The sequence below is a fragment of the Aulonocara stuartgranti genome (genome assembly GCF_965226115.1).
Source record: "Aulonocara stuartgranti genome assembly, chromosome: 20".
Taxonomy (NCBI): domain Eukaryota; kingdom Metazoa; phylum Chordata; class Actinopteri; order Cichliformes; family Cichlidae; genus Aulonocara; species Aulonocara stuartgranti.
Window position 1 is genome coordinate 15,853,240 of NC_138956.1, and position 27,117 is coordinate 15,880,356.

The 27,117-nt window shown below is 42.5% G+C and overlaps 1 protein-coding gene across 2 annotated transcripts; it reads left to right on the forward strand.

Moving 5' to 3' along the window:
• Nucleotides 1–1,879: 1,879 nt before the first annotated feature.
• arfgef2 (ADP-ribosylation factor guanine nucleotide-exchange factor 2 (brefeldin A-inhibited)) lies at nucleotides 1,880–26,507 on the forward strand. Of its 2 annotated transcripts, none has more exons than XM_082518037.1 (39): nucleotides 1,880–2,236; nucleotides 4,600–4,630; nucleotides 5,864–5,987; nucleotides 7,739–7,885; nucleotides 8,653–8,832; nucleotides 9,678–9,987; nucleotides 10,102–10,239; nucleotides 10,361–10,488; nucleotides 10,888–11,021; nucleotides 11,439–11,673; nucleotides 11,831–11,930; nucleotides 12,305–12,444; nucleotides 12,852–12,960; nucleotides 13,050–13,239; nucleotides 13,367–13,478; nucleotides 13,568–13,773; nucleotides 13,917–14,001; nucleotides 15,124–15,295; nucleotides 15,370–15,551; nucleotides 16,103–16,231; nucleotides 16,381–16,539; nucleotides 16,658–16,805; nucleotides 16,945–17,041; nucleotides 17,127–17,167; nucleotides 17,270–17,439; nucleotides 18,261–18,412; nucleotides 18,598–18,770; nucleotides 18,943–19,103; nucleotides 19,209–19,339; nucleotides 20,115–20,244; nucleotides 20,351–20,486; nucleotides 21,732–21,870; nucleotides 22,021–22,078; nucleotides 22,278–22,386; nucleotides 22,493–22,632; nucleotides 22,998–23,166; nucleotides 23,465–23,603; nucleotides 24,038–24,155; nucleotides 24,920–26,507. In XM_082518037.1, the coding sequence occupies exons 1-39, from the start codon at nucleotides 2,068–2,070 to the stop codon at nucleotides 25,088–25,090; spliced, it is 5,562 nt and encodes a 1,853-aa protein (XP_082374163.1). In that variant the 5' UTR covers nucleotides 1,880–2,067; the 3' UTR covers nucleotides 25,091–26,507. The 2 variants fall into 2 exon arrangements, with proteins under 2 accessions (XP_082374163.1, XP_082374164.1); XM_082518038.1 differs by having other exon boundaries at nucleotides 15,400–15,551.
• Nucleotides 26,508–27,117: the final 610 nt, after the last annotated feature.

The following is a 27,117-nucleotide window of genomic DNA, read 5'->3' on the forward strand; positions in this document are numbered from 1 at the left end:
TGGGGCGCACTGACAGAGGCTGACATGAAGGAGTGGGTTAAAATGAATGGCTCACATAGTCAGAAGTGAAAAACTTCCTGGTTCCAAAGTACGCCCTTGTAGGACTGAGTCACGGTGAAACAAACACACACGCAAGGCAAAAGCTGATTCACTCTCTGTATTTGATAAAGGTGAGGCAGGGCTGGCTTGTGTACAGAATATCTTGGCCCTGACCTGCATTTTTGTGGTTTCAGTAGGATGATTTCTTGTCTGTAATGAACGTCCGTTTACTTTGATTTTTTTCTACCATTCAGTTTGAATTCACTCAGACATTTCACAATGTCTGAGTGAAGAAGTAACTCTCACAGTTCCTGTTCATAAAGCAGATCCACAACATTTATTGAAAGCACACTATAGATCCACCATTACCATTACAAGCTGCTGCCTCCCTGAAGTGAGAGCAGATGGTCTATTATTTCTTTCATTGATTTTTTTTTTCCTGTTAAAAGTTTTAACCCTGACTTTAGCATGGATTTTATCTCACCCACAATATCATGGCTGGCACACACTGCACTTCCAGTGAAACACCACTGCACTAATGTTTATCATTTATAGCTCTGTTTATTGTTTATTACACAGTGAATCATTGACTAGAAACCTTCACACAGGTTGTGTATAACCACCCACTTGTTTATTGTAACTTATATGTGTAAGGTACTGTGTTTTGGGCCTTTTTATGGTACAGCACATGCTGGTGGGACTTGTCTTCTTTCATTCCCGATCTTAAAGCACAGCGATGAGTCATACTTTGGATGGAAGGCTTTTAGAAGTCACTGTTAATTTATTTCCTCTACTTTTACCACAGGACACTGGGATTGTAACCACAGCAACATTTTTATTTATTCTCTAATCAGATGTCGGCATATTTTTCTTTCTTTGTACACATTTTATGACTTTATTTTTATAACTGATATATTGATTATCTGTGATTGTTGTTTTTGGTCATAAATCTCACGGTACAGTAGATTTTTATTGTCCATTAGAGATGATTTCAGTAGGTGATTTTACGGTTCTGGCTGAAGCAACAGGAGAGTCTGTGCAAGACATGACACCATTATTGTTTTTGTTTTTTTTCATACTGTGAATTATGATTTCTGTGGAATAAAAACATGTATTAAAGCAACCTTGAAACAGGCTAAATGTTTTACTCTGTCAGAAATTTTTTAAGTGATCGAGCAATGATTGTTGCTTGCCAGATAAATTCTATGTTTTAGACTTGTAATGAAGATTGTCTGTCAGTATTTTTCATATTGATGCTTTTATTTATCTATATATATATACCTGTAACTGCTGATTGGAGGAACTGGATAAAATATAAAATAAACTAATATGTAGCAATAGTCAGTGGTTGGATTTTGTTGCGGCCTAAATCAAGGTTATGGAAGCTGGGGGTCTGTCTACAAATAAAAACTGTTACAAGTGGCTGAATTTTTAACCAATTTGCAAGCAGGTCTTATTAAAAATTCAGTTGCTGTTACATCCTGCTTGGTTCTTGTTCCCTCCTGTGCTGCTCCAATTTAAAAAAAAAAAAAAAAAAAAAATCCTGAAGATGCCACTGACCTGCTTTTCAGGTAGTATGTGCGGTAGATGAACTGAGTAGCATTCATATAAATACTTTGTGGAGTTTGGGCGCCATCTGCAGGATATTCCAGGACGTGAGCGAGCTTAATATTCAACATGAAAATGAGTATTTTAACTTAAGTTACAGAACTCGGAAGTCTTTGAAAACGGAATGTTTATCATTTATTATGTCTGATTCGAACAATATACATTTTTCTTCCATTGATATAACTCTATTTAACTAGGTTTGAGCGATTACCTGAGGTGCCGTTGTCAAAATCCACACAGCTGAGAATCACGTGATGTGACATGACGTGTACCCAGCATGGCGGCGCTGAGTTGAGGTAGCAGCTCTACTGGACGTACTGTGATAGCCTGGTTTTCATTAGCTTTTCCTTGTCACCTGCTAATTCGCAGGACCAGGCCGAAGATGACGGCCTGAGAGAGGAGCGGCAACAAGATCGAGAGATGCAACAACACCGGCCACCGCAGCAGCAGCAGTACTCGCAGTCGAAGGCAGAAAACAGCAAAACCAAGAGCATGTTTCTGTCCAGGGCGCTGGAGAAAATCCTCTCGGATAAGGAGGTGAAGAGGAGCCAGCACAGCCAGCTGCGTAAAGCCTGCCAGGTGGCGCTAGGTAAGTGGGTTTGTTATGAACATTGGCTCGCCGAGCCTTATGTTTCTGTCGCGTTTCATTGAAACATTTCGCTCTGAGGTCTGCCTTTATGGTAGAGCTACCCAGTTAGCTAGCGTTAGCAACTGAATGGCCTTTATCGCCTGTTTGGTTCCCCGTTGATGTTTACAGACATATAATTATGTGTTGACACCATTCTCACTCCCAATTATAACCTTTGTTATGTTGATATCCGGCCACAGCCGCATTCTAAACGGGCATCGGCAGGGTAACATGCTAACGTAGCTAACTGACGTTAGCTAGTTGTAGCTAGGTTAGCTAGTTAAACAGACCAATCCCTGTGTTGTACGTAGCACTGTCAACTAGCCAGACAGCCTGGTCCGGCTCTACACGCACACACGCTACCTAACTCCAGGATATTCTGACGTTCGTTCTTTTCCATTCAACCCAGTCACAGATAGTGTTGCACACGCCGAGCTGTTTACTTAATTACGGCACTGCTGTGTGTATTTCAGCTCAGACTGCTCTGCCTGTTTGTGTGACAGTCAGCGACCAGTGTCTTATTGGACTTAAAGACATTAAAAGCTGCCCGGAGTGTGGTGTTGCTTTCTAAGGTGCTTGTCTCTGTCGGGTTTTTTTTTTTGTTAGATCATTGAGAAATTGGGGAAACAACTTGTGCCACAATATTAGGGTGCAGGCAGTTTAAGGACGTGTTTGAGTGGTGGTGGGCGAGGCGGGGCTGCTCTGTGTGCTCTCTGTCCGTGTTTGACTCTCATATGTGACACTTGAACACAACACGTGTTCCCTCAACGCCTCACGGCTGTGTTTAGTGTGTTCCCGATATTCAGTCAATGTGGCCTTAGGCAAGTCTCATGAATACCTCAGTTTTTTCTCCCTCACTGCCACAAATACCTTGTTCAGAAAGCTAAGCTGTCTTGCATTAGTTTATACAGTACTGTGCAAAAGTCTCGAGCCACCCCTCATTTCTTTGTTTTGCATGGGAAATGGGTGCAGCAATTTATTTAAACTTACACAAACATAAATAAAAACTACAGGATATAAGGTGGAAACAGAGTTTGTGCAACTCTCATGAGCTTAAAAGTCACTATTTGCTATGACCATCTTTATTTTTCCACGCTCTCTCAACTCTCTTAGACGAGCTTTCTTGGCATTTCTCTAACCAGTCTTTGGGAATAATTGTCCAGGCTTCTTGAAGCGTATTCCTAAGCTCTTCTTTGGATGTTGGCTGCCTTTTGATCTCTTCTCTGTCAAGATCATCCCACATTCCGAAAATAATGTTTAGGTCGGGTTTTGTGGAGGCCAGTCTGTGACTGATAGTGTTCCATTGTTTGTTTTTCTGTCCTGATATGGGTAATTTGGCAGCCTTTTCCACTTAAACCAATTCTAATGAGGCTTCAGCAAACAGTAGGTGGATTAACTGAAGGGTTGGGGTCAGGTGTATCTCTCAGGTCTTGTGTCAGGTCTGTGCTGCAATTTCTCATTTTCTTAAGGACATTATTGTCAGATACTGTTTATTTTTTAGCCCTCCCACTTCTTCTTTTGTCCTCTACTTGTCAACTTTCCTCAAATCCTTTAAGGACACAATGCACAACATGGTGAAATATGCAAAGTTTTTGGGTTATAGTTCTGTGGGAATTCCATTGTTGGTGCAATAATTCTTTATGTCTGTCAAACTGTGGTATCATTGGCATTTTTCATAGATTCCCCTAAAGAAATGAAAACAAATTGTGTTTTTGGTCCAATTTAAAACCGGTTCTTTGCTAAGTTGTCATGTGTAGACAAAAAGCTAGTTCATCCCTTGAGTTAGGTGCCTTCTTATGCTTGAATAAGTCACTGGTCAGTGTTAAGTGTCTTAACAAACAAAGGGTTCAGTGGTGGCTCAAAACTTTTGCACGGTACTGTATTTAATGATGAACTAGGTATGCTGAAAGAGACGAACGTTGTCAGCAGCAGCCACGTGACTAAAAAAGCGTGTGAGTATTATTCATACCTTTTTATATATTTATGTGTAGTACTAATTTATACACTTTGGAGGAATGAACTGGCCTCACATCACATTCTTACTGTGTGAAAAGGAAGGAGAATCACATGTTTTTGTCACCATTTAAAGTATATTAGTCTAGAATAGTGATTATGACATTTGTAGTGAGTGTTGCACATACTAATTTCCTGTGTGTAGCATATAATGCTACTACAATTTATGCTCAACTTAGTAACCCCTGGATCAAGAGTCACACTTATGTGCTGCGGCACGCAGCGGTGTGGTGTGGTGTGGTGTGGCAGCAGTGTGCTGCAGAGCGTTCAGACCTCAGTAACATTTAATCTCCTGTGCTTTCCTCTAACAGATGAAATCAAGGAAGAATTGGAGAAACAAAAGTGAGTATTCCTAAATACAAAGCTTTCTTTTTCTCTGAAAGTTTTTTTCCTTCTTCTTGGTATTTTGGGTAAGAACTTGAAATAAGGATTGCTTGTGAATTTCATTGTGATTTGACTGCAATAGTAGGACTGCTTGTAAACAATGTATTTAAAAAATCTATTCCTTATGGTAAAAAGGCAACATATCAAATGTTAAAAGATGACATTTTATTGAAAGAAATATGGGAAGTGACCAGTTGTTTTCCAGTTTTTGCTTGGTACAGACTTTCAGCTCCTCAGTTGTTCAGGATTAATCCAACTGCACTCCATCATTTTGAAAAATAACCTCCACATTGATTGATCAGATCACAGGATGGTTTACTATTTTGTCCTGTTTGTCTCAAAGTAGCTCAGCCAACATTTCTGTTTTACTTTCTGGAAAAGCCTGCAGCCATGTTCATTTTCAAAAAGAGTCCATGTTGTGATTTCCACTGCAGGATTTCTGACCTACAAGGTCACAGCAATTTAATATTGTTGCTAACAGACTTCTTTGGATTCTTTGAATCTGTTGTTAATATTTTGCACTGTAGACGAGAAAATCCATAAAGAAACGTTTACTTTAATTTAGCAGTAAATACGTGGAGCATTGGATCTCCCTCTGTATTTACTTTTAAATGAATCAGCCTTTGTGGGATCCTGTCTTTATACCTAATCAGTTTACTTATTGCAGTTAACACAATTACTCCATCAGGGAAGTTTTTTTCTAAAGATCTGTGGAACTTGTCCAGTCCTTTAATGGCTCCGTCTCAGTTTATTGAAACATATTGCTGACATGAAATTCAGAGCAAGGGTGTGTTGGGACAACAAATAAAATCCTTGTTGTGTGTTTTGATATGATGTCTTTTTTGCAGCTTTTTTTAAATATAGAGTTTGAATGATTTAGAAATCATTGCATTCTATTTTTATTTAGATTATGGGATAGTGTTTGCAATGCAATGTGCCTTCTGCCGTAGACGAGCCACCTGTTCGACTGAATGTCGTTGTGCTGTGAGAGTTCTGGACTATGATAATAGGACTGCAGAATAAGAGATTTGACATAACATTTGAATTATTCACATAATCTGTGTCATTATCATGAAGTTGAGGATCTCCAGCTTACACAGCTTACACTCTATACATTGCGTGTATAGAAATCTGCTCTTGATGCAGCTTTGCCAGGTCTCTCAGCTGTTTGCTCTCCTTTCCTTCCTCCAGGGATGGTACCGTGGTCCCGCCCAGAGCCAACTACATCGAGGCTGATAAATATGTGCTGCCTTTTGAGTTGGCGTGTCAGTCTAAGTCCCCCCGGATAGTTAGCACCTCTTTGGATTGTCTGCAGGTTAAAGTTCACTCTCTCTCGCACACTCACACACACAAACACCTGTCACTCTCACTCTTCTTGTGCTTATGCATTCAGTAAGTAAAACACAGCAAGGTTTTTTTTAATGATTATATAACCCAACTGGAGGTTGCAAGGTAAAATCTTGAAACACCTGTCTGACATTTACGCAGAACAATGGCTCTGCATTCCACGCACACATGCACATGTGCCACGGAGATGGCATGGTATTTGTATAGCGCTTTTACTAGTCTCTAAGGACCCCAAAGCGCTTTACAGAACCAGTCATCCACCCATTCACACATACATTCACACACTGGTGATGGCAAGCTACATTGTAGCCACAGCCACCCTGGCTACAATGGCGAGGCTGCCGGACACTGGCGCCACCGGGCCCTCTGACCACCAGTAGGCAACGGGTGAAGTGTCTCGCCCAAGGACACAACGACCGAGACTGTCCAAGCCGGGGCTCGAACCGGCAACCTTCCGATTACAAGGCGAACTCCCAACTCTTGAGCCACAATCGGAGATGTCAGGAGATTTTCATAGTAGCTACACTTGTATTGTTGTGCCAGCTGTAACCTGTGAAGTACGTTTACTCTGCTTTTGTGGAACAAAGGTACTGACTTGCAACAGCCTAAGCAAGCAAACACAGACTTCCTTTCTTTTTCTTTAAACTTGTTATGTGCTCTGAGTTATTGAGGTGCTAACATCATGTGAGGTATTTGGGCTCATGGTTGTGTCCAAAATATGACCCTTCACTCGTACAGTGCTCGTACATACTGAGGTTTACTGCTTATTGATCAGTAACACAGGTTCTTAATTGCTACATTCAAATTAAATTGTGGACAGTAACGTGTAGATATAGAAGTGCTTAATGAACACAGACAGATTTTGAGAGAGAAAGGCATTTTGCTAGATAAACTGGTACTTTATTGATCCCAGGGGAAATTCCAGATTCTCCACAGCTCACATTTGACACAGGATCTCTGATCTATATTTATATATAGTTTAGAGTTCAAAGTGTGTGTAGATCTCTTTCAGTTGTAAACATTCATAGCTTCAGTCATTTTCAAATGTATTTGGAGCGTTACTGAGGAAAGGATGAACAGACCTGGGTTGATGTCTGTTCATCCGTCCATATACCAGTGGTTTGTATAAAGAGGTGGCTACATAAAGGTCCATATAGGGATCGAACTGTTCAATTCATGATAAATTAATGGTTAAATGAGAGATGGATAGATGGATATGTCTGCATTACAGAGCGACGCGCTATATCTACCTATTGGCAACCCAATTGATGGGGTAACGTTGTAGTTTTGGTGTTTTTGGTATTTAGAAAAAAAAGACAGTAGGAAAAAAGTAGATTTTGAAAACAAATAATTATCATTTCTAGCACAACTGCACTTCGTGCTTTCATAATAAATGATTAAATCCGTTTGTGAATATTTTAATCATTTAGCAAAAGAAAAACTACATTCGTTTGTGCCCCGCTGTCAGGATAGATTTTTAAATTCCACAATTTTCTTTTTTTTTTCTTTTATTTGTCTTTAGTTCAGTTTTGGTCAAAAGTCCCACATATAACTTTTCATTTATATTTGCATACTATTTCAATGAGTCCTTGCACCCATTTCCCAATGAGGGGTGGCTCAAGACTTTTGGACAACACTGTATCCAAAAGGGGAATAACACTAACTCTAGCATTCCACACCCTGCCGCCCTGACCCACACACTCTCTCTCGCCACTGCAGAAGCTGATTGCTTATGGCCACATCACAGGCAACGCTCCGGACAGCAGAACTCCTGGGAAGAGGCTGATCGACCGACTGGTGGAAACCATCTGCAACTGCTTCCAGGGACCACAAACCGATGAGGGAGTCCAGCTACAGATCATCAAGGTATACCCAGTGCTTCACCTCACATCTGGCAGCCTTCAGATCATCCAGCTGTCGTTGTTGTTGTTTACTAACATGTCAGAGCCCAGACCGCCAAGCTCAAAGGCTTCTTTCTCTATGCTGTGTCTCTAATGTGAGTTAGGAGTAAGAGAGGATTGGTTATTGGGGTAAAACTGCAGACACATTTGTGTCTTCATCATTTCAGGATCAAAGAAAAGACAAAGATGAATAGAATACCTGCTGTTCCAAGTTTCCCCTAGCTTATTTAAACACTGTCAGATGTCTGTCATTATATTTTTTAAACTTATGTATCTGGACCGTTGTTATAGGAAAGATGATGTCAGCTCACCCATGATATGTCACACATCATTTTATATTTTCTCATCTTTCTTAATATTTGCGTTTTAGATGGTAGGTTATCATTGCTGCTGCTTGTTGAGGTTCCGCCCACCTCCTGAAATAAACATCCTGGTTGGTCATAAAGGACAAAGTCTACTGTAAGAAGGAATCTGTTTCATCACTGTTGACAAAAGGTTTATAGGACAGATTATCAGCATCTGTTTGCATAAACTGTAGAAGGAGCCTTGACCGTCATTACAGCCCATTTACACTGATCAAGTGAAACTGCCTTTAAAGATTTTAATTCTGCACCAAATATGGAGGAGACGAGTAGAGAAGCTGTAGTAGGGAAGTCCAGCGATGATTCAGCAGCATGGTCTGAATAAGACATCCTGTGTGATAAGTCTCAACTTCCTCTTCTGTCTGTGCAGGCCCTGCTGACAACGGTCACCTCCCCGCACATTGAGATCCACGAGGGCACAGTCCTCCTCACCGTCAGGACCTGCTACAACATCTACCTGGCCAGCCGCAACCTCATCAACCAGACCACGGCCAAGGCCACCCTCACCCAGATGCTCAACGTTATCTTCACCCGCATGGAAAACCAGGCTGTCAGTCTAACACTGTTACAAAGCGCTGCTGCTCATCATAAAACAGTTGCAGCCTGAAGTTCTAATCTTATTGTTCAAAAAGTAAAGTCTCTGTTAAACAGTGTAGGGCACTGTGTGCTTGCTTAAAGGATCACTGTACTGATTAGTGTTGGATTCACTGAAAATAAGTCGCCATCACAGTTTTAATTATAGAAGCCTCAGCCTTACCTGCAGTAGTAACCAGAGTCCGTACAGTTAAGCCATGTGTACCTAATGAGCTGTAAACAGCTGTAACCTTGTCCTGTCTCAGGCAGGAACAGTAATTAGTCTGTAATAATTAGCTTCCAATTAGCTGCTCATTGGACAGGAAATTATATAGCACTTTTCTGGCCTTATTGACCACTCAAAGCACTTCAGACTACAAGCCACAGTGTAGAGTATTTTATTTATCCACTTTAACTACCTCAGATCCATTAAACTGCAGTCACAGGGAGAACATGAAAACTGAGCGCAGCCAGGAGATTTGAACATGGTCGCTGTGAGGGGACGGCGCAAACCGCTACACCACTGTACTGGCCAGAAAAACACGACCAAGACTTATACCATTACCCAAGCATTCATTTGTCCTACTTGTGGCAGACAGACAAAATAAACAATAAATATGAATATTAAATATATATATAAATAAATAATATGTCACATCTACTTTGATAACACTACATTCAATGCATTTAGACTCGACCACCTGAGACTGTTGCAACAGTTACTCTGTGTCAAAATGTCTAAATGTCTTAGCTTATCCAACCCGAGGATTGATAAGCTTGTGTCACTGTAGGGAGTCCCTTCATCGTCTCCCTCCTCCACAGGCTTTGGAGGCTCAGGAGCAGGAGAAGGAGCGCCTACGTTTGCCCCAGCAAAATCCATCTCCTGTCCCAAGCAGCCGGAGGTCTGGCTCCCCCCGGTCTGACCATACGTCAACTCCTGAGCCACAGAACTCCCCATCCCCGGCAGCGAGTACTCCAGATCTCACCACCAATACCAGCAGCTCCACACACCCATCTCCAGCCCCTGATCTGGACCAGGACCAAGAGCCAGACACACCGTCAGTCAATGGAGAAGTCGAGAGTGAAAATACTCCACCTAATGGAGAAGCAGAGCAGGTCACACCATCAACAGGTTTGTGTAATAAAAGTCAAATCTAAGAAGCACTTCAAGAAAATCCTCAATGATTCAAACAGATTAGCTTCTTGAACCTTTGAATCTATAAATTCAGTTATCTCTTTATGTCAGATTCAGTGTTTGAGGAGGAGGGTGCTGAGACTTCTCCCACAGCAGCTCAGCAAGGTGACGAAGGGGACAAACCAGAGAGCAACTCGAACCCAGCAGAGAAGGGAGAGCAACAGCCAACACAGACCCATGTTGGAGCAGGTGGGATACTCCTCTAATATTCCTATTCTCTTTTTAGTGTATCCTGCATCTTCTGTTCTTCACAGTCTGCTCAGTTGTCATTGCAATGACCTGAAAACGTCTGTTCTGGCTTCTTCTCCAGGAGGCGAGCACCCACCGCACCCTGCCACCGAGCAGACAGAGGTGGCTCCCCCCAGAGTCAGAACAGAAGGTCAGCAGATGAATGGTATCATCGAGGACCGGTCTTCACTGTCCTCCACAGACATGCTGGTGAGCAGTGTCAGTGTCATCAGATGTTCATTAGTAGTGTGCAGTCTCGCTTAAAATCCGAGTGAATAGCATATTTCTTAATTCAGGAAAAAAAGTTAAGCAGTGTGACTGAAACAAACTAAATCGGAACCTCCATGTGTGCATTTACATCTTCTTAAAGCTTCTTGGGCCCTTTTCTCGACTTTGGGATTTTATTATGTTTCAGTTCGATTCTGCTTTTGGAGCTTTGTTTTAAAGTTGTTCCCTAAATGAAGCTATCATTTAAAACATTAATGTAGCATCTTGTGCTCTGCTTTGAGCCTCTTTTAGTATATAAAGGCTTGAGGCTAGACCAATTAGAGATTTTGTTGCCTTTAAGGTATGGTATAGAGTGTGATTAACTCTCTTCATCTGTCTCAGGATGCTGAGGGCCTGCAGGGACCCCACAACGCTGCTCGCTTCTCTCACATCCTGCAAAAAGATGCATTTCTGGTGTTCCGCTCTCTGTGTAAGCTTTCCATGAAGCCCCTTGCTGATGGCCCTCCAGACCCAAAGTGAGTCATTTTTATGACTTGACTGACATTGTCACATAATATTTTAACTTAACCTGGATGCTTGATTATGAATTTTAAGTTTATGTAATCCCCATGATGATATCATTAGATCCCCTGCCCTGACACTTTATTTAGCATCTACTTGCCACACTGTAGTTTGCCCAGAAAAATATCACCGCCTCTGGCTTCTGCAGAGTGAACTTACCCTTTTCCATCCTGCTGTGACCCTGTCTTCTCTAATTACTGTAACATTAGTTGCTGGGCCAGTCAGTGTGAATAGGGCAGAGTAAAATGAGCCCAGGTAGATTAAAGAGAAGGCGTCCTAGCCTTTATCAAATACCAGGTTGAGATGAACCCCTAAACTATACATCGTTTACGTGTATGAACTTGTGTCTTTACCCTTCCTCTAATCTGCAGGTCTCATGAGTTGCGGTCCAAGATTGTCTCCTTGCAGCTGCTGCTCTCCGTGCTGCAGGGCGCCGGGCCAGTGTTTCGCACCCACGAGATGTTTGTGAATGCCATCAAGCAGTATCTGTGTGTGGCACTGTCCAAAAATGGCGTCTCCTCTGTACCTGAGGTCTTCGAACTCTCATTGGCCATCTTCCTCACCCTGCTTTCCCACTTCAAAGTCCACTTGAAGATGCAGATTGAGGTAAAACACTTGGATAGTAATATGCATTGTCTCCTGGATTGAGTCGATTGGCACAAAAAATCTTCATTTAAAAGTTAATTTAATCACCTTGAAGGACATTTGTCCACAGCAGGTGCTATATCTTTAAAGCCTGAGTATCTCATTCTCCTCGATTCAGGTGTTTTTCCGAGAGATCTTTTTGACCATCCTGGAGACGTCGACCAGCTCCTTTGAGCACAAGTGGATGGTTATCCAGACGCTAACACGCATCTGTGCAGGTACAGGTCCACTGATACAAGTTCATTATACTTAAGTTCTATGACTAAGATGTAGTTGAAAGTCGCTTATTAACAAGAGCACAGGCTTGACATTTCTGTAACTGCAGAGAGCAGTAGGAAGTGGTAGCAGAAATGCAAGTCTCAAAATAGCCTTGATAAATGATGATTTGCCATTCTCTGGGTTTTTGTTACCTTTTCATCAAATGCAGAAATTTAGCTGCTATTTCAGTTGGCACTAATGAATTTAGCACAGCATTAGTTTAAGCATTTTATTGTAGCGAGGGGTTGCTCAAGGCAGTCCAGAATTTTTCAAGACATATGACATAAAAACCTTTTTGAAATGTTTTTCTTAATTCGTTTTGCCTTTCTCCCAGATGCTCAGTGTGTTGTTGACATATATGTAAACTACGACTGTGACCTGAATGCTGCCAACATTTTTGAGCGTCTTGTCAATGATCTGTCCAAGATCGCTCAGGGCAGGAGTGGTCAGGAGCTCGGGATGACACCCCTGCAGGTATGTGTGCACTGTGTTGCATTTCATTAGGATAATCTGTGCCAAAGTAGGATCTCTCTGCTTAGCAACACCTGAGTGTTTCAGAGTTATGTTTAACAGCCTAGTTATTAAAAATTGTAGTTGTAAGGAGGCAGAGCCATAGTGTTATTAGAGAAGAAGGATGTAGCCCATAGATGGCACCCATGGCGATGTAATGGATCAAGTGAAAAGTAGGGTCAGTTTCTCAAAGACTGTATTCACAGCTTGATTTGTCCCCTGCTGGCCATTAGTAAAATTGCAGGTATTTCAGACCCAGAAGCTTTATCCTCTGGACTTGGGTGTGTCCGGTCTATAGGATTTAGCTATAGCATTGCAGGCCATATTATATGAGCGTGTGACCATAATCATGAGCTTGTATTGTTCCACAGGAGCTGAGTCTACGTAAAAAGGGTTTGGAGTGTCTGGTGTCCATCCTTAAATGTATGGTGGAGTGGAGCAAAGACATGTATGTCAATCCAAACCTTCAAGCTAACTTGGGTAAGTGTTTTTTCCAAAGTGAATGTAGTAATAATGAAAATCAGAGTGGGTAGTTTAGATGCATTTATTCTTGTGCGTTGGGTTTGCAGGTCAGGAGCATCCGTCTGATAGCGAGGGGGCCGAGCTGAAGCTCCCAGAGCAGCTGGCGGGACGTCGGGACAGCATCAGCTCGCTGGATTCTACCATCTCTTCCAGTGTTGCTGTATCCCAGGCAGACCACCCAGAGCAGTACGAGGTCATAAAACAGCAGAAGGACATCATTGAGCACGGCATTGAACTGTGAGCTCTTTTTCTCAGCCTGCTTGTGGTTTAACATGCGAATGGACCTGCGTGCAATGTTTGCACTTCCCCTTGTTCTTGTCCACTCAAAAGTTTTGTTGATTTTTTTTATTTTATTTTCCTGCAGCTTCAACAAGAAGCCAAAGCGTGGTATCCAGTACCTGCAGGATCAGGGCATGCTGGGTCCTAAAGCTGAGGATATCGCCCAGTTCCTCCACCAGGAAGACAGACTGGACACAGTGAGGGTTACACAGATTTACAGACTTGCACACTTATTGCTGCATTCTTAATTCAAGTTAGTAAATCCCCATCGTCTGTGCATCCACAGACGCAGGTAGGCGAGTTCCTGGGAGAGAACATCAAGTTCAACAAAGAAGTGATGTACTGCTACGTGGACCAGCTGGATTTCTGTGGCCGGGACTTTGTCTCTGCACTTAGGATGTTCTTGGAAGGCTTCAGGCTGCCAGGGGAGGCCCAGAAGATCGACAGGCTGATGGAGAAGTTTGCTGCTCGGTACCTGGAGTGTAACCAGGGGTAAGAGCCACTGTTTCCTACTACTGTCACGGGTTGCTGTCAATATATTTGTGCTTGAAAGATTTACTTCTGTTTATTTCTGGAGTTTGCATTTAAATAGAACAGAGCAACCACTAAATGTTGGTATGCGTCCTCCTTTGCAGACAAACTCTGTTTGCCAGTGCCGACACTGCGTACGTGCTGGCATACTCAATCATTATGCTCACCACAGACCTGCATAGTCCTCAGGTGAGAACTGTTGATTCTTTTTGTGTCCTTGCACTCATATTATCACCAGTCATTGTCACACAGTCAATTTAACTGCTTGTGGTAAATGTTCTTTAAGGACTTGGATCCCTTGTGTAGGCACTGAGGAGTAAGAGACAGTTTTGTGTTGTTGTTTATTGAAGGACAGCAAGGTTATCTGTGGAGAAAATGGAAGAAAAGAAGCATTACTCAACATTTTTAACATGTTATCAGGATTCAAAGCACAGAGGATCATGACCAGATTTTAAAACTCAAGCAAGCTGTCACTGTGAGCTGTCCCATCAAGCAGAGCCCAATCCTTTAGCTCGCAGAGCTCCGTTGTGTCATTGTAGTAGCATCATTCAAATGAATGTGGGTGCTGTGCCAGGCAGTGTCTGGTTTAATGCTGCCTTCATTAAATAGCTACCGCCCCAAATTATTGCTGCTGACAGACCGCCGTAACAGAGGAAACTAGGTTTGAAATTTAAACTCTGAGAGAAGCAGGCGAGAAATATGGTGTGCAGTGATGCATGCAGACTGAAGACTGAGAGCCAGAGACTGTAATACAGCATCAGACAAAGAAAACAAAGGTGTATTGTGTTTCCTGCAGAATCTGCTATAACTTACTCTTTTTTTTTTTTTTAAATACCCTAATTGCAGACGAAAAAGTTATTTTTTTTAACTTCAGCCATAAACAGTCCACCACAGTGTAATCACTAAAACGTAATATTGTTTAAAATATACAATAAGGTTCTATTATTTCGAGTTTCAAGTTTTTCAGTCACTCTGTTGATCTGACATTCTGACTATTTAATGTTTTCTTATAGATATTCTCTAACTGGATGATCATTCTTAAAGTATCTTTTGCACTAATATTCAGACTGAATCTTTAGAAAGCACTTCCTCTAAGGTCACTGCTTCCAGATATGTATATGATGAAACTTGTTCATTTACATGAAAATTATTTTTGATGTTACATTTTAGTAACCGGTGACAGGCTTTGCAAATGTTCCCTGAAAAGTAGAAATAGTCTATGTTGTTGTTAAGTTCTGTTTATATGCAATTAGATGTTCCTTTTAATGAATCCCTTCCTACTGTCTGCCCTGATCTTCTTTGTTTACATAGGTGAAGAACAAAATGACAAAAGAGCAGTACATTAAGATGAACCGAGGTATTAATGACAGTAAGGACCTGCCAGAGGAGTATCTGTCCTCCATATATGATGAAATTGCAGGCAAGAAGATAGCCATGAAGGAGAGCAAAGAGTTTTCAATCACTCCAAAGTCCACCAAGCAGAGTAAGTACTCCAGGATTACTCACCAAAATAGTAGAAACAGTAGTGACGCTTTATTGTTGTGCATTTTTAATCAGTCAGAAACATTAAAGTCGACCTTCCATCAGGTGTGGCCAGTGAGAAGCAGCGTCGTTTGCTCTACAACATGGAGATGGAACAGATGGCGAAGACCGCCAAAGCTCTAATGGAGGCGGTCAGCCATGCTCAGGCGCCCTTCTTCAGTGCTACACACCTGGAGCACGTCAGGCCCATGTTTAAGGTATTTCTAATTGATTCCTCATTTGCATAACCAAGGAAAAGTTGTCGTGTTGTTCTTGCTCAGTGGGAATATTCATTCAAGCATTCACATGCTGAGTTAGGAAATGAAATGTGGAACAGTTGACTTATAACATCAGCCAAAGCCAATCTAATCAATAAAGAATGAAGTTCCATGATTGCACTGAAAGTGTGCACACAGCGAAGGTAGCACCGGTGGTACAATGCAAAATGCTCAGTGAGGTGAAAGGCCTAATTAACAAAAATGAAGCTTTAATGAAAACATCAGTCATCTGGACTGAGAATGTTCAATAAAGACACAAAAATTGTTTGTTGAAGCGCATTGTCATTACTGTGACCTAGCAGAAAACCAGATTTCAACCATCTTTCCGTGCTGATTCTTGCCAGATTTATATTTAACACCTTAAATTATATCAGACGATGCCCTGGAGCATTGGCACTAATATTGCAACTAGGATGAGGACTGTGAAATTAATAACAAGTAAGAAACTGATACAACTTGTAAAATGAGATGATACTTTGTGTGTGTTCCAGCTGGCATGGACCCCACTGCTGGCTGCATTCAGCGTGGGCCTGCAGGACTGCGACGACCCTGAGGTAGCATCACTGTGTCTGGAGGGCATTCGGTGTGCCATCAGGATCGCATGCATCTTCAGTATGCAGGTCTGCTCATGTTTACACACAGTTTGTAGAAAACTGTTCCAACTGGTTATATTTCACGTATGATCATATCTCTAATATTTCCTTTGGAAGCAATTCAGTGCAGGCAGCGTGAAAACACGAGTATATGTTCACTCCCTTTCTGTCTGCAGTTGGAGCGAGATGCGTACGTTCAGGCTTTGGCCAGATTCACCCTCCTGACAGCCAGTTCCAGCATCACAGAGATGAAGCAGAAGAACATTGACACTATTAAGACTCTGATCACTGTGGCCCACACTGATGGAAACTACCTGGGCAACTCCTGGCATGAGGTGCGAATTAAAATTTCTTAACAAGCGACAGATGTAATTTAATGTCTGCATGTAGGCTGTTTCTTCGTAAATGTCTCTATAATGGTGTATTTTTATTGTTTTAATGCCTGTTTTGTAGATCTTGAGGTGTATTAGTCAGCTGGAGCTTGCCCAGTTGATTGGGACAGGGGTGAAGACGCGCTACATCTCAGGGGTGGTCCGGGACAGGGAAGGTGGCATCAAAGGCTTACCCTCCGGCACAGAGGAGTTCATGCCCCTGGGCCTGGGTAGGATACAATGGATTACGTAGAACATATGCTGCATTCAAACTGGGTCTTTAAAACATATTTTGGTGTGTCTATGGGCTGCCTGTGCGTGCGTGTGTGTGTATATATAAGTATGTGTTAAATGTCTTTGTTGTTGCAGGTAACCTGGTGGGAAGTCAAGATAAGAGACAGATGGCTCATATTCAGGAGTCAGTAGGAGAGACCAGCTCTCAGAGTGTGGTGGTAGCTGTAGACAGGTGAGTCAGAGTCTTCAGACACTGCACACACACATCATTTGTCCATTATAACGATTGAATGTTAAAACTACTTTGATGTTTGCAGGATCTTTACTGGTTCCACCAGATTAGATGGAAATGCCATCGGTGAGTGTGTCTTACTTTGCTGTGTAAATGATCCCCGTTTGGTTTTTCATGTTTGATGTAAAGAAAGTAATTCAAAGCACCTTCCCATTTAATTGTTTCCAGTGGACTTTGTGCGGTGGCTGTGTGCGGTGTCCATGGACGAGCTGGCCTCGGCACACCAGCCAAGGATGTTCAGCCTGCAGAAGATTGTGGAAATCTCCTACTACAACATGAACCGCATCAGGCTGCAGTGGTCCAGAATTTGGCAGGTCATAGGTGACCACTTCAACAAGGTCAGTGTCGCAAAGCATCCACAGAGCTGGAATTTCAAAATGTTTATCAAGTGCAGAGCCTTAAGGCTTGTCTTGAAGTGTCCTTTGGGTGGTGCTGCCATCATTCTGTGCACCGCCTTTTGTCCTGTATTGAACCCTTGATGACACAAATTTATTACCGCCACAGTTCTTGTTGTTTGCCTGCAAATTTTGTGTATCTACAGAATGTGCCGACAATGACGTTGTCTTTCGGTAGGACGGTTTTCAAGACTGACATTTGTCATTAATGACACTATGCACTGATATTACCCCCTAATCTCAGTCATTATATTAAGATCTGTTGCTTCAGAGTTGCACTCACAGCCACTTTATTAGGTACACCTGTTCAGTTGCTCGTTAATGCAAATAGCTAGGCAATCTCATGGCAGCAACTCAGTGGATTTAGATAACCCGCCGACATTCACAGCATCAGAATGGGAAGAAAGGTGATTTTAAGTGGCTTTCAGCAGGGCATTGTTGATGATGCCAGACAGCGTGGTCTCTAGGGTTTTAAGCTGAAAAAGAGGAAAATGTCCAGTGAGCGGTAGTTCTCTGGGTAAAAATGCCTTGATGATGATGATGATGATGATGATGATGTCAACGGTCAGAAAATGACCAGAGTAACTCAAACGTAACCACTTGCTACAACCGAGGTTTGCAGCAGAGCATCTCTAAATGCTCAACACATGAGACCTTGAAGTAGGTGGGTTCAGCAGCAGGTGCCAGTCCTGTCGTGTTTGCCACCATCAGTATTTTTGTAAAACAGAACAGAACTGATAGCTATCTATGGTGTGTCCTTGTAGGTGGGCTGTAACCCTAATGAGGATGTTGCCATCTTTGCTGTGGACTCACTAAGACAGCTGTCCATGAAGTTCTTGGAGAAGGGAGAGCTGGCTAACTTCCGTTTCCAGAAAGATTTCCTGAGGCCTTTTGAGCACATCATGAAGAAAAACAGGTAGCGAATGCTTCTATGGAGTCATGTGAAACTGTACTTTCTCGTTTTCATAAAAGGTTATTGAAGTAAGAAGGGTTCAGAGTGGTTTACATGAACCTCTTATATTCATCAGATATTATGGATAAAAGAGGAGTAGCAGTTTGCTTACTGGCTGTGAGGCTAACAGCTCTAACCCCCCCCCTCAGATCCCCCACTATCAGAGACATGGTGATCAGGTGTGTGGCTCAGATGGTAAACTCCCAGGCGGCAAACATCCGTTCAGGCTGGAAGAACATCTTCTCAGTGTTTCATCAGGCAGCGTCGGACCATGATGAGACTATAGTGGAGTTGGCCTTCCAGACCACTGGCCACATTGTCTGTGAGTATGTTTACTCAATAATAATAATAACAAGGTAGCAGGATGTTAACCATCCAAGTGCTCATCTGACAGAGACATGAGGTGTAAGTGCTGCTTTGACTTTAGTTGGAGAAGAGGGATTTCAGATCAGGACCTTATCATTCTTACTTTGCATGCTTTTGTCTTTTATCAGTGAACACCTTCCGGGAGCACTTTGCAGCTGCTATCGACTCCTTCCAGGATGCAGTGAAGTGCCTGTCAGAGTTTGTGTGCAATGCGGCTTTTCCTGACACCAGCATGGAGGCCATCAGACTCATCCGACACTGTGCTAAATACGTCTCTGACAGACCACAGGTGCTCACCGCCCGAGCTGGGAAAACACCAGTTTTGGTTCTTGACTCTGTTTTATTTTTCCTTTTTTCCCCTCATTTCTTGACTTCCTGCTGTGTCCATGTGCAGGCCCTGAGGGAATACACGAGTGACGACATGAATGTTGCCCCTGGCGACCGGGTTTGGGTTCGCGGCTGGTTCCCTATCCTGTTTGAACTTTCTTGCATCATCAACCGCTGCAAGCTGGATGTCCGCACCAGGTCGTAGAGTTTGACCCAACTATAAAACGCACCCATAAATCTGTGCAGAGATCATGAAGATAAAATGCTCACTTTAACTCGACACCGAGCCCAGTCATACAAAAAAGAAAAAGAAAAAATTAATATAGCTGGCTGTTTTTCAGTGGTTACAATGCAATACTCTGTGTGCTAGTTGCTAAGGAAACAAGGCTTTTCATACATTTTCCAAATGGTAAACAAATATAGACTAAAAATACAGTGCTCAGGGTGTAACGCACAGCTAACAGATCCACCCCAAACCTCCAGGAGTCAGAGCTGAATACTCGCTCTTTGGGCTTACAAAAACACACAAGACACTGCCAGGATTGTCACATGAATACAGACAAACCTTGAAGTCTATCGGGTACTTTTCTTTCTTTTTTAAATAACCAAATAAACATAGAGCCTCATTCCACCAGTGACTTCTATTCTTTCGATAACTTGAGCCTACCAGTGAACAATACCCACACAGTTTTCAAGTAATGTGATGAAACATGAAGGAACACATGTGACTGTCAGACTGTCCATCAGATGGAGGTCATATATTTGCAAAGTACTTTAGATGTATAAATAAATGCTAAATGGAACAAACCAAGCCAAGTATTATTCTTTCTGTCACACTGCAGACCTTTACATAAAGACTCACAATGTTGGATCAGCTGTTTTAATGCATCTTTTGCACTTTATAGACAGTAACAGTTCTGTTCTGGTTGCGCCATGATGCAGTAAAACTGACGTTTACCGTTTCTCCCGACAGAGGTCTCACAGTCATGTTTGAGATTATGAAGAGTTACGGTCACACCTTCGAGAAGCACTGGTGGCACGACCTCTTCCGAATTGTCTTTCGCATCTTCGACAACATGAAGCTTCCCGAACAGCAGACAGAGGTCAGTGCTGTGTGTGATTTCAGCTGTTCAGCTATTTATGTACAGAGGAATTAAAGCAATAAAAGTAAAAAAACAAAAACCCTGCTCCTCTATTGTTTGCTTCCAGAAAACTGAGTGGATGACGACAACGTGTAACCATGCCCTGTATGCCATCTGTGACGTGTTCACACAGTTTTATGAGCCACTCAGTGAAATCCTACTGGCTGACATTTTCACCCAACTCCAGTGGTGTGTCAGGCAAGGTAGGTGTTCATCATAGTCATCGCTCATTACACGCCTCTGTCCTGACAAACAACCTTTAAATGAGGCAGAGCGCTAACACCTGTTCTATTTTAGGTGTACAGGCTGGTGTCCTGATGATATATCTCACATGTTGGAAGAATACTAAGCGGTCAGAACATCTCTGCCCTCTGAAACAACATTTATTTTCTTTGGATTATTTTATTGATGAGGAAAAAAACTCTCCTAAAGCATACAAATACCAATCCATCTTCCAAGTTTTATCAACCAGTAATGAGTTCTACTGTTAAAGTTCTGAGTTCTCCTGAACAGTAGAAAAGACACAAGGTGTATTTTGGCCACACCAACACAATCTCCATTCACTATGTGCCACTTGTTCATCAGATTAGGTTCCCTGTCTCTGTTCTCTTCCCTATGATTAAAATTTACCTTGAAGGGATTGCTGCTTTTTGGGAAATAGTGTTGGGATAGTGGTTAGCACTGTGGACACATAACAAAGTCAGTGGTTCAAGTCAGGGCAGTGGAGTTTGCGTGTTCTCCCTGTGTCTCTGTGGGGGGTTCAGTGACATGCAGTTAGCGAGGACTGTCAAGACTGTAGCCTGCTTCTCACCCTACAGCAGCTGGGATAGACTCTCCAGAAATCCCGCGACCCAGAATTGGATAAGTGGAAGAGGATGGCTAGCAGTTTCAACTTAACAGGGATACAGTAGACTTTACAGAGGCATAAAGTGTAAAGGGTCAGAGTAGGACTTGCAGAAAGATGCCTGAAAACTAGCAGAGCTGCTGAAAGGCATCCATAGGTGCCAAAGAGAGTCTGCAAATCACATGGTTTTGAATTAATATAGTTTTGCGTTTTTTTTTTCTCTCTAATGGACAGAGACTCAGAATTTTATGTTCACAGCCCAGAGTTAGAGCAGGTGATATTTCAGTTATGTGTATGAACATGAATAAATGAAATAAAAGTGAGTCTTCTTTTTTGTATTTTGGGATTTTTTTATTTATTTATTTATTTTTTATTAAAGAAAACTCATAAAAATGGTGGCACATAAAGAGGTGAGATGCAAACAAAGCTCCCCAGCCAGGCTCAAACTACAGTTGTCAACCTCTTAGGCCGCACAGGTTCACCTTGGAGCGGGCAGAATTTTCTCCTCAGTTTTTACTTCATGCACAGCTTTAAGGTTTTGACAGGCAGCGCACCAGTGTGTGTGAAGCACATGCGTTCTGAAGTTGTTCTGTCTTTTCTGCAGACAACGAGCAGCTGGCTCGGTCCGGGACAAACTGCCTGGAGAACCTGGTGATCCTGAATGGGGAGAAGTTCAGCCCTGAGGTGTGGGACATCACATGCTCCTGTATGCTGGAGATCTTCCAAAACACCAGCCCTCAAGCGTGAGTGCTGGTCCTCTATACTCAAGTTCAGTTGAAGTGTCAAAGATGGCATCACTGAGTTAATGGGGATTCACAACTTGGTGTATGTAAAAGTTACTCTTGTGTTTATGCTGTCACATGTTTGTGGTTTTGTTTTGCTTTCCAAACCAGTTTGTTGACTTGGCGACCGGCTGGACAGGATGAGGAAGCAGCTGACGCAAAACACTTTGTAAGAGGAAACAAAAAACCTCATCAAGTTCACCCTGTGACTAAACGATGACTATGCACAGCAGCAGCTCTGCGCATGCTTCATACAGTTTACTTTTAACCAATGAAAAGAACTCTCCTTTACACACAGTTTCCACTAAATCAGACACTAACCTGTGTCTGTGTTCATGGTGTATTTTGTCGCTCCTGTACATTTCCAGGATGCTGATTTCGACACTCAGTCACAGAGCAGCTACGACCGAGCGCCCTCCGAGAGAGGACACAGCCAGATGTCCAGTGACGACACCTGGAAAGGCAGAAGCAATGCCAGTGAGCACACGAGCGCATGCTTTTTTATTCAATCTGTAAAATGAATAATCGCAGCATGAATTCCAGTGCTCATATCTCCACACCTTTATACTTTTCTCTGCTGCAGGAGTTTCAGACCAGAGGCTGTTTGCAGGCCTGCTGATCAAATGTGTCGTGCAGCTTGAATTAATACAGACCGTGGACAACATTGTCTTCTACCCAGCCACCAGCAAGAAGGAGGATGCTGATAATATGGCTGCTGCGCAGGTAAAGCTTGGCACCTCACCCACTCTATCAATGTGTCACTTTTTGGCGTAATCACAAAATCATAACCCGGAATGAGCTGAAGAGGTGAACCAAAGAAAAGAGAGTGAAAATGCATTACTGCTCTTCACCTTTACAATTTTAATATAAGGTGGAGCAGCCACAGACAAATGTTTCAGGAAAAAAATTGTTTTGTTAAAAATTTGTAGTTAGCTCGAATTCATCCAATTAAGTGTCTACGTAGTCCCAGATGGTTTCAGTAGGCCGCCAGTGGCCTAGGGACAAGAAATGACCAGTGTCCCCTTGTACAGCCTTATTTTTAAAACTATTATAAAATCATATATGCTAAAGTCTTTTCCTCCTGCCAGCGGGATGCTCTGGAGGAGTCGGAGACTGAGTCGGGTCCAGATCAGGGCATGTACAGACACATGACGTCCGCACACCTCTTCAAGCTGCTGGACTGCCTGCTGGAGTCACACACCTTTGCTAAGGACTTCAACTCCAATAACGAACAGAGGACGGCACTCTGGAGGGCAGGTAAAAACCAAGGGAAAGCCCCCAGGATTCTCTGTCCTGTGCACGTTAGAGTTCAGAAGGTTCTTTGTTTATAGCTTTACATTAAATAGAGGAGAACTAGCAGTAAATTATGGGAAGAGTAATGTTATATCCAGCCCAGTGTTATTTTCACTTCCTTTGTTTTTTTTGATAAACAATAGATATACAGAAAGGAAAGGCAGTGTGGAGGAAACCGTGATATGCAGTGAAATGGGACACGTCTTAACTACAAGCCTCTGTTACTGCTTTAACAGCTGTCATCTCTCTGGTGACCTTTCAGGGTTTAAAGGGAAATCTAAGCCCAATTTACTGAAGCAGGAGACCAGCAGTCTGGCCTGCAGCCTCAGGATCTTGTTCAGGATGTACTCGGACCCTCAGCTGCAGGACTCGTGGCCTGACATCCAGACACGCCTGCTGCTGTGAGTGAAGCACTCTCCTGCACTTTCTCACAGTGTTTCCTGTGTGTCATCACCGGTTAAATGTTAAACCTTGGATAAATAAGCACCGAGTGTGTCACTGGCAGAAAGGGCAGCGCTGCTGTTTGTTCCTGTGTTTTGACACACAGCTCATACCTCATTATAAATTTATGAATGTACTCTGCGTGCGCATTTCGTGTAATATATTGGCACGCTAAAGCCGGGCACATATCACCTCGTCGTGTTTGTCGCTGTAAGAGATGACTCATGTATTGCATCAAGAACACACATGTGAGACGTTTATCATCATGATATAGCTGCTTCTACGATAAAGATGATGCGGATTGATAATCAGTTTCGTGTAGCAACGCTGATACTGACAGCTTTGTGTTTGTCATAATCGTCTATGTGCGTCTGTGTTGTGTCATCTCTCTCAGGGTGTGTAATGAAGCTCTGGGCTACTTCATCAGTCTGACCTCAGAGAGCCACAGAGAGGCTTGGAACAGCCTGCTGCTGCTGCTGCTCACCAGGACTCTGCGGCTGCCCGATGACAAGGCAGGAACGCGCGCGCGCGCGCGCACACACACACACACACACACACACACACACACACACACACACACACACACACACACACAGAGTACACCTCCAAATACACAATAGTAACAACTTGGGGAAAGAGTATTAGTAGTAGTTTAGTGTTAGATAAAGTATTTGTTCAGTAAAGCTTTACCTGTGCTACACTCCAACTCACGCTGCGTCCTCCCCACTGAATTGAATAACAATAAAAGTACAAAAAAAAGATCAGTTCTTCCCAAGCAAAAATATGTTATTAGTTCAATCCTTTTGAATTCATGTCATTTTTGTGAGTACATATGAATTATGTATTTAGAGAATGTGCACAACGATTCATGGCAGCGCATGACTTGAGGTGCCTTTCCAGGTCATTTTAGACCAAAACCAGAACCGTGCAGCCACAAGTAGTAGGAAATGTTGGCGCCGTGCAGCCAGCCAACAAACCACTGCATCAACAAAAACTAGACCAGTATTGTTACAGTGGATTGGCCGGCACCGCTTTCTTATGCAATCCCTACTTTGCGTTTTGGGAAAGTTTCATAATTCCGTGAAATTGTTGTTAAAGGCAGGAAAAAACCAGGAACAAACATGCATCACTGTCGACATATTAATTAAACAGCCTGCTGTGAACGTAGTGGTCAGCAACCACCCCTCCTTTTGTATATTTTTCCAAATACACTTTCTTTTTGGTTGGTTTTTTTGGTCATTTAGTCTTTAGTTAAATGTTCTCCTGTTTGTTCCAGTTCAAGCCTCACGCTTCCTGCTACTACCCCCACCTGTGTGAGATGATGCAGTTTGACCTGATCCCTGAGCTGCGGGCCGTCCTCAGGCGCTTCTTCCTGCGCATCGGCTCCGTCTTCCACATCGCTGCTGCTCATCCAGAGGGCGCGCCGGCCCGGACTCCCGCATCCTAAGAAGGCAGGTGAATAGGGAAACGGCGAGTGCTGGTGAGAAGGTGGACACAGCTCCCGAGAGACACTATACCTCTGATTGGATCGGATCACAGATGGCTGATAAAGACAAGCTTTCCTGCTGGGACTCTGCATTGAGTGTTCCTGTTTTTGGCTGCGCTCGGCAGCCAGAAACGCCTTCGCCCGGACCCCTGGCCGTCCTCTTTATCTCGGAAATGAACAGCACTGTGACCGGCACTCTCTGCTGACTGTAGTCATTTATCATCCCCCTGACTCTCATCTCGAAAAAACTGTAAACAAATAATTTATTGATATTATTGCAAACCCTTTCACAGATTTTGAGCGTTTTTTTTTTCCTGCCTAATTTTTTAAATACTTTAAAACAAAAAGAAAAATGTCTATATGCTGAAAGGAAATGAAAAATCTCATTGAATTTGATTTCCTTGCATTTGTTCTAGTAAAAGATGAAATCTGGCCACCTGTGCCTGTTTGGGGAAAAGAAAAAAAGGTGATCTAATCAAAATAAGTTCCTTGTGTTAATGTCAATCCTGAAGCATTATTGAACTCTCATATCTGTGTTAATATCAAGGAGGTTGTTGAAAAGGCTGAACCTCACAGCTGCAGGAAAAACCCATCTGCGCCTCTTATAACACTATCAGCGTTCTTTAATTGGGAGATCTGTGTGACACGGCCATCCCGTCACGTTTGTCACCTCTTGCCTATCAATGAGATTTTACATATTTATTTGGCTCACTTTCTTTAGTTATTGTTTGGATAATTGCTGGTTTACAGTGTACGGATGGTTGATATACTGGCTGCTTCCCTCTGCTGTGCATTCCCTCGTGTGTTGACCCAGTCAGCCTTACACTGGGGTCGACTTCTCCTGGCTGTACAGTGGACTCATAAAACCTCCACACATCCATCAGTTGGACTAGAATACTAGAGTTGTCCATATCTTTATTTTTTACAGTGTGTTCAGGTATTAACATGACACAGTGTAACGACTTGCACTGGATGCCTAGAACTCCCTTTAGTGTTGACCCTCTTCCACATTAGTTTGACAGAGCAAAACCAAAACTTGCATCCACAGAGGCTCCAGCATCTCTGCATCCTGGATCATTTCGAGTTTGTTCCATGCCTTGTTTTTTAAAAGAAGGATGTATGTAATTATTTAAAGTGCATTTAAATATTTTTTGAAAAGCATTCCTTCCCTCGCAACTATGGATGTCTACTTCCCTAAATCTAGGGAATATATAAATATATATAAATATATACAGTAAATGAAAAAAAAAATACAGACTGTAAAGTTTTCAATGTAAGATACATAGAAATGAAAGTGATCTACGGTTCTATACATAATATTGTGATGTAATCTTCTAAGCATTTGGTGACGTAATCAATAAACCTGAGTTCTGATCTACTCCAGTGTCTGTTGCTGCAGTTTTAAAGCTGTTTAGAGGGTGACCAACACAGGTGGTACCACCTAACATTAAGCGCTGAGTTTGCTGACCTCCAGTTCTAATGGTAAGGGAAGCTGGTAATGCGGTGTGGAATGGAGTCGTCATTAAATTTGCTGTTATTGCACGTGCTTTTTATGATATGACCAAATAAAGCCAATTTAAACACTAAATGTTTAAAAACGTAGAAGTGTGTGGGTATATCAAGATGTCCACAGGGTGGCACTGCAATCAAACTGGTAGTCACCTTGAAGCCTGCTAGGCTTTGGGGTAACAAAGGTTACTATGGAGACCTCTCACGTCTTTTGTTATCTAAAGTGTAAAATGCCAAACAGCTGCTACATGGGCCCTTTTATGAAAAACAAAAAACAAAGTAAAAAGAAATGAACCTTAAAGTTAATATGTAAACAATGAAATGTGTGATAGTTGCCATAAATAGTCGACTTAAATAATTTATGTCTGTGTGTCAGATGTGACGCTTCAGCAATACAACTAGCGCAGTTTTAGCAAGTTAGCGCTAATATTAGCCGGCTAGCGTTAGCTGATGCTTCATACAAGCTAGCCTTGGCTAGC

Coding starts and splice junctions, on each gene's coding strand:
- arfgef2 (XM_082518037.1), top strand. CDS start 2,068: ATGCAACAACACCGGCCACCGCAGCAGCAGCAGTACTCGCAGTCGAAG. Junction 21,871..22,020: donor CAAAACACCAGCCCTCAAGC/GTGAGTGCTGGT, acceptor TTTCCAAACCAG/TTTGTTGACTTGGCGACCGG. Junction 22,387..22,492: donor GAAAGGCAGAAGCAATGCCA/GTGAGCACACGA, acceptor TCTCTGCTGCAG/GAGTTTCAGACCAGAGGCTG.